Below are 7,499 nucleotides of genomic sequence, written 5' to 3'. Positions count from 1 at the left end.
ACTTTTCCGGATGACTAGTTCTCCTTGGGTAACTTTTTACTAGCTAGATATGCATCCCCAGGTCTGTGAGCATGTGCATGTATTCATATGTTTAAACAAGATTATCTTTGTAGAATTAATATGATGAATGTGTCCTTGATGAATCTTATCTGAATTCTATGACAAGCATGGTAAAATAATTGTTATATACTGTTCCTGATAACTATGCTTAATTATCTTGATGATACGATTAATCTTAGGGGTTATACCTCATTGGATAGCCATTGACGTCATCAAACTGTATTTAGTATACAAGAGAGGTAGATGACGCACATGTTGGCGTTCATATGGAATAGGAGGAGCCAGATGATCTTGCGACTCTCTATTCCTAATTTCATTTGTATTTAATTTGTATTGTCATGTATTATGAAAAACTTAAGACATTGATTTGTATAAGTTTTTGGGTAACCACTTGAAATATTTAATTTTGCATGTTTGGACTCTCTCTTATACTTGATTTGCTCATAATCCACCTAAATTACTAACTCTGGTAAAAGGAAAAAAAAAGTACTTAATAATTGAGCTACTGTTAAAGGTTAACGCTCGGGTTTTTATAAAACGAGTAATTTACTTGGGTTCTAGGAACCGAGGTGTTACAACCGGGGCCACACCCAATCCGCTCTCATCCACAATCTTCATTCCCAATTAGAGCCGCAATACCGTCAAAGTTCTAATGGCCCCAACATGATGTATGTGTTAGATCCGCACCATTTATCCATTTTGTTCATATCATTTGAGGTCATGAGCCTAAAAATGAAGTAAATCTAAAGCTTGACCACTGGTAAAATGGTTCAATGGTAGGCATTTCTTTCCCCAAATTTTCCTCTCGTATGGCTCACTTGGGTTTTGGGTCCACCTCATTTTTGGTCTTGTATCTTAAAATGAAGTGGAAAAGAAGGATGGGCAGAGTATACTTCTCACAAACATCATGGTGGGCCCCTTAACTTTCCAACGCATGAACTTCCTACGAAAGCCTTTTCCAAGAGAACCACATCCACCAGCTTACGTCCGTATAACAGTGTTGCAACGGTTTCATATGGGAAAGTTCTGTGGGCCCCACCATGATGTATGTATTATATCCACACCACAGGTCATTTCAAGTTAGGAGGCAAAAAATAAGATAGATCTAAATCTTAAGTGGACCACACCACAGAAAATAATGGGAATTGAATGCCTAATATTGAAAACTTCTTGGGCCACAAAATTTTTGGGTCAAGCTAATGTTTTGGCTTCTCCTTCATCCAATTCTGCATGGTCTTATGAACAAATTTGACAGCAAATAAACATCATGGCGGGCAGTAAGTAGGTTTCAACAGTGGGCGTCATCATCCCCACGACCTACTGTGATGCGGCCCTGTTGAACTTTGTGTTTACCTGTTTTAAAATTGATGAATGGTGTGCATACAATGTATACATCGCCACGGGGGCTAAAAAAACTTTGCCATGTCAACATGGCTTCTACTTTACACCCACTACACTGGAAGGGCAAAGTTGTCATTTACAAAAAAATATTTAATTCAAAATAACTATTGCATTCATCAAGTAGGGAAAAGCTTTAAAAATTGATATTTTTAAAGTGAAAATCAAAATTAGGCACATAATTTTTTGGATTTATAAAATGATCTAAATTAGAAAAAAATATTGAAAATATCTATTTAAGTGATAATGTCTGAAAATAAATTTTACCAAACAGGCTATGGGCCGTTTCCTCTGCCTCACCTAACCCGAATGCTGGGTTCCAGCCCGCATTACTTTCACTAACTTGTGAAAAACACCTTGTTCCATGCACATTGTTGTATTTGGAATTTTTTTGGTATCAACAACATCACCTATCTGGTCTATCCAAAAAGTCCGGCCCACTCTTCCTGCACTACTGTGAAAAAATCACAGAAATCAGGTAGTGACAACTTCCTTTATTGGGCCCATTTTTTATTTAAAATCTCATCCATCCATTTTTGCTTGCCACTGAGTAGAAGGTTCAGATCCTCCAATTCGTATTATTTTTTCAAGGAAGCTTATGATAAATGGACTTGGACTGATGTACAATCCTGATAGGTGATCAGCACTTCAACGAGTACAGATCAAACTAATGTGCATGAGAAAATTTCCATACACTTCATACACACTTAGGTCATAACATCATTTCTCAACTAACCTCTCTATAAAGAGGTCGGTTGGCAAAAAAAGAACTAGAGAGAGGGAGAGGGAGAGGGAGAGAAGCCTTGTTGTGAAGGTGTGTGTTATTACGGTGCTTCATCCTCAGCCGTCCGTGCATGGGGACAATGTCTCCTTCACAAGGTATGGATTTTCAGGAGCGGTAACGGACGGGTTGGCCAATTGGATTTCATCCGTCCGTCCATGTTGGGCTGGACCAGTAATATATGACCGTGCAAGGTTTGCAAAATTTTCTAAGTGACAAGAAGCCCATTTATATTATTTTAATGGGCAGTCTTGGGTTTACAACAGAAGAACCGGCCCAAATCCCAAAACCGAGCTGAGCCTTTTACCTGTTAGTATCGGCTTCGACAGGTCCAGACCCGGCCGTTTACCACCCAAACCATTTTTTAAAAATCTTTCGATAATCTTAATATCCTTAGTGGAAAATGCTATAATGCCTAGGGAGTACTGAAAGATGTAATACTCTTAGTTGCGTATGGTTGCTTAGGCAGTCCTGTTAATCGAGCTGAACTTTTGATATAAAGTCTGTAACACAGTAGTGATACTATGCAAAAATCACATTCATCGGATGAGATCCAACGTTACATTTTGTAGCCATTCTCTTTCTGTCTTGTAGGGATGGGTAGAATTTCCCAATAAAAGTCTATTTAGAATCATAAGCAATCTATTTTGGACTTATTTTCGTGTTTATGATCATGCCCGTCCATATTATTAGAGGCTAATGGTTGGATGATTATGATAGCCAGAATGGTGTGACGTGTATGTGGTATCATATGAAAGCTGTGTTGGAACAAATGGACAGTCTAGATTGATCGGTTGGGTTCGTAAAGTGTCCCATTGCAACTAGGAGCACTATAACTTGCATGCTTTTAAAAAATAACGATGAAGTTGTTTGCTGAGCCTCTACGCGTGCCTTTGTTTTAATTTAAAGTTCTAGGCACTGATGCTTTGGTGAGGAAGAGCCCATCTAAACACGACCCCGCATGCTAATGTGGCATACGTGTGAGATCCAAGCGTGTCAATGAATGGGTTCCACCTTATACAAGCCAATGCTAAAATATTTAGCCAGCTCACTTCTCAAGATGGCCGTCTGTATGACCTAAAAAACGGATTGGATGTCAAATAAACAGTAGCGAGCCTTAGAAGGATTTTAACGGTGGATATCCAATCACTATTATTTTCCTGTGGTGTGGTCTACCTGAAATTTATATACCTCTAATTTTTGAAACGAAGTGCTAAAATGATCAGTAAAAATGGATGAACGGAATGGATGAAATACATACATCATAGTGGGGGCCACAGAGCACCGACCATCAGTCCCCGGGCTGGTGGCCAGGGGAGTAGCCAACCCGTTTCCGGTCCAAAATATTAAGCAGATCCAAATCTCAGTGGACCGCACCTAAGGAAGCAGTAGTGATCGAATGCTCACCATTAAAAACGTAGAAGTTCCTGGGCAACGAGGTGGGGCTCACTGTCAGAAATCCACTTCGTCAATCTGTTTTGAGATCTTATTTCAGGACATGCGGTAAAAAGCGAGGCAGATACAAAATTCAAGTGGGCCATGGGAGAGGAAAAAACTGGGGAAAGAAATGCCTACCATTGGAACCTTCCTCGGCTCCACCTTTGATGTTATGAGGTCATTCTTACTGCGATGTACTGAAAAAAAAACAAAAATCATAGCTTACAAACTGTTTGGATATAACATATACGACAAAAATCATAGCAATACACCAGCTATATTGCGGGTCCGTGGTACTCCAGCCAATCCGCTTCTCGTTATGTTACGAAACAGATTCTAGTGTACCGTTGCCTGTTGGCGATTACAACAGCCAGCAGGCCCACCGTAACCCGCCACCAATGCCCCTCTTCACCATCGCACTCACCCAAACCACCATCAATCTCTGCACTCTCCACGAAAGACTCCAACCTTTGGCCCACCGATCAGCCGCTTCTGTCCACACCCACACCCGAACGCGATCCAATGGCCCCCGATCACCACCTTCAAATAAGCAATGCTTTGCCTCCCTCTTGAATGCCTTCTCCAAGCACCCCACCCAACTCATGCAAATCCATGCACTCCTACTCACAACAGGACTCTCACGTAAAAACAGCCTCATCACCAGCCTCATTTCCGCTCTTCTTCTGATGGGCCACACCATCTACCCTCGCCGTCTCTTCGATACCCTGCACAAGCCTCGTACCTTCCTTTGGAACACCCTCGTAAGAGGGTACGTGAAAAACGATCTTTGTGCAGAAGCATTAACTGTTTATGATCGGATGCACCGGGCGGGTATTCGTCCTGATGAGTTCACGTTCCCTTTCGTGATCAAGGCATGCGCTGAGGTGGCCGGGATTTGTGGTGGGCCCGTGGTCCATGCCATCGTCATCAAATATGGATTGGCGTTCGATACTATAGTAAGGACCGAATTGATGATCATGTACGCCAAGTTTGGAGACTTGGGTGCTGCAGATTATGTGTTTGAGAGCATGACCGACCGAGATTTGATTTCTTGGAATGCTTTGATCACTGTATATGCGCAAGGGGGGCACGTAGATAAGGCTTTAGCATTGTTCGAGGGAATGAATTTGGAGGGAGTGAGGCCTGATTCGGTAACACTTGCCAGCATCCTCTCCGCCTGTGCTTATTTGGGCTCATTGGAGGTCGGGATGTGGATCCATCGGCAGATCATCAAACAAGGGCTCCACAAGAATTTGTTTGTGGACAATGCGCTTTTGGACATGTACGCAAAGTGCGGGAGCATGGAAATGGCGGGCTGGGTGTTCGACAAGATGTGCCAGAGAAATGTTGTTTCTTGGAGTACAATGATTGGAGGGTACGCGATCAATGGTGAGAGCGAGAAGGCGTTGGAGCTGTTTTCTTGTATGTGGAGTGAAGGGGTGCAGCCAAATCAGGTCACGTATCTCAGTGTTCTCTTTGCATGTAGCCATGCAGGGCTCGTGAGACAAGGGCAGATGTATTTCAATTACATGTCCCGGCCCGGCAGCAAAATCCAGCCGAAGATAGAACACTATGCATGCATGGTTGATCTCTTTGGCCGAGCAGGATACCTCTTGGAAGCCTACAATTTCATCACAAGAATGCCGATTGAGCCAGACTCAGGTGTTTGGGGAGCGTTGTTGGGTGCCTGCACAATTCATCAAAATATGGAATTAGGCCAGCATGTGGCTGATCACTTATTCAGTTTAGCTCCCAAGGCAGCTGCCTACCACGTCCTGATGTCGAATATCTATGCAGCTGCTGGGAGATGGGCCGATGTCGAGAAGATACGGCAGAGAATGAAAGATCATGGTGTGAAGAAAGTGGCTGCTTACAGCTCTGTAGAATCAAATGGTGAAATTCATGTATTTCATGGAGGAGATCAATCGCATCCACAGTGTGTGAAAATCTATGAGGTATTGGAGGAGCTGATGAAGCAGCTGAGGAATGTGGGATATACACCGAGAACCAGTGTTGTGTTGCATGATGTGGAGATGGAGGAGAAAGAAGCTGTGCTTGGAACTCATAGCGAGAAGCTTGCTATTGCATTTGGGCTGATCAGTTTAAGGTCTGAGTTACCAATAAGAATCATGAAGAATTTGAGAATCTGTAATGACTGCCATACTTTCTCTAAATTTGTATCCAAAGTGGTCGGTAGAGAGATTGTTATGAGAGATAAGAACCGTTTCCATCATTTTAAAGGCGGTGTTTGTTCGTGCAAGGACTTCTGGTGATTTCAAGCGTTATTGACAGAAATAGTTTTCCTGATTTATCATCGGTGATAGGTTAGATGACTTATAGAGTAGAGAATTACAGATGCCATTCATGGCGACAGGCAGAGATTGATGAGAAGAATTCGCAGACATGTGGGCACAATTGCAGTAGCTAAAAGATCAGGAAGTTCCACACATCAGGTGTGCCATGCTAATATCTTGAATATTATACTATTGGTCATCTTCTTTTTCTTCATCTGTCCATTTTTTTCTCATTAACATCCGCCTGGCTGATGAGCGGAAAGGCCTGATTTTTTGGACACCAATTATTCAGGGGGTCGTACCTGATGAATGGTCTGATCTTTCATACGTGTTAATCGCAGGAATCAACCTAGAAGTTCATAACAGAGGATGAGAAGAGAAGGAACCAGTTTTACCTTCATCAAATGCCTGAAGGTCCCTTTGGCTCTAATTTCACGACAAAGCTGAATCTTCTCTCTCTAACCCTTGACACTCTGATTGAAAAATCCCCATTGCATTTTTGTTGCTCCATGTATAGCTATTTTATCTCATTACCAATGGGGAGCATGCCATCTTGTAGTCCTGAAGCTCTCTCTATCAGGGGAGCTGTTGCCTGTTGGATTGTAAGCCACGAAGGACCAGCTGAAATCAGAAACATAAGCTCCTCCAAATAGCATATGCTTGTCAGTGGCTTGGAAGTTTCTTGTATTTCAGTATCACGAGCTCAGGATTCACCAAACAGCGCATATTTATACTTGGCTCAGCTTGTGTTTGGATTTTCTAATGAACTGAATAGTAATTATTTCAATTCATGAAAGAACAAATAACCACAGCCAGCCCCCACTTCATTCATATTGTTGGGCTAACCCCCCAACTGAACATTGTTTCAACTTCACACCCATTGAATTGCATGAGTTGTTTGGTTGCTCTGAGAAATTGAAATGACGCCACTCCTCTGGTCATTCCATCTGTAACGGATCAAATGAATTGCAATTCAGTTCAATTGAAGGTCCAAACATACGCTTCAAGTTTCCTGGTACACATTCATGGCTCATATAAGCTGTAGTTGAAGTCTTTTCGGTACATGTAAATGATCCATGCGCCCTTAAATATGTAGAATTCTAGACGGCATTAGCTAAAACTATTTCATTCAATCCTTACATCTTGTGTGAAAATCTAGCTGAACAACATTGTCAAACTCTTAGGGCCTCTTTGGTGGGTGCCAAAAAATGATTAAATCTCATTTTATTTAATCATTTATGCATTAGAGTTCATGATCCCTGTTAATGCAAAAATCTGGTTAGCCTCCCTTGGACCTTTGTATATGTTCACAACCCCAAGTGTAAGGTCGCGATGTAATAATAATCTCGGTAAGACCGGAGCCGAATCCACAGGGACTAATCTTATGTGTATTCTAAAAATAACTAGAAGTAGAACTAAAAGAAGATCCAATTAGAAATCTGGAATAAAGGAAATAATTGTGAATATTGTTTAAACTATTAATTAAAAGTAGGAACTAGGGTGTCAAGGATCCACTTGTAGCAATTCAG

The 7,499-nt window shown here is 41.7% G+C and overlaps 1 protein-coding gene across 1 annotated transcript; it reads left to right on the top strand.

Moving 5' to 3' along the window:
- The first annotated feature begins 3,946 nt into the window (after window positions 1–3,946).
- Window positions 3,947–6,375, top strand: LOC131255656 (pentatricopeptide repeat-containing protein At2g01510, mitochondrial). The gene is made up of 2 exons (XM_058256441.1): window positions 3,947–6,129; window positions 6,312–6,375. Exon 1 carries the CDS (start codon window positions 4,075–4,077, stop codon window positions 5,947–5,949), a length of 1,875 nt encoding a protein of 624 aa, XP_058112424.1. The 5' UTR covers window positions 3,947–4,074; the 3' UTR covers window positions 5,950–6,129; window positions 6,312–6,375.
- The last annotated feature ends 1,124 nt before the right edge of the window (window positions 6,376–7,499 follow it).

This window comes from Magnolia sinica, chromosome 9 (genome assembly GCF_029962835.1).
Source record: "Magnolia sinica isolate HGM2019 chromosome 9, MsV1, whole genome shotgun sequence".
Lineage (NCBI taxonomy): Eukaryota > Viridiplantae > Streptophyta > Magnoliopsida > Magnoliales > Magnoliaceae > Magnolia > Magnolia sinica.
The sequence above is the reverse complement of the archived record's forward strand: the minus strand, read 5'-3'. Positions and strand labels throughout refer to the sequence as shown.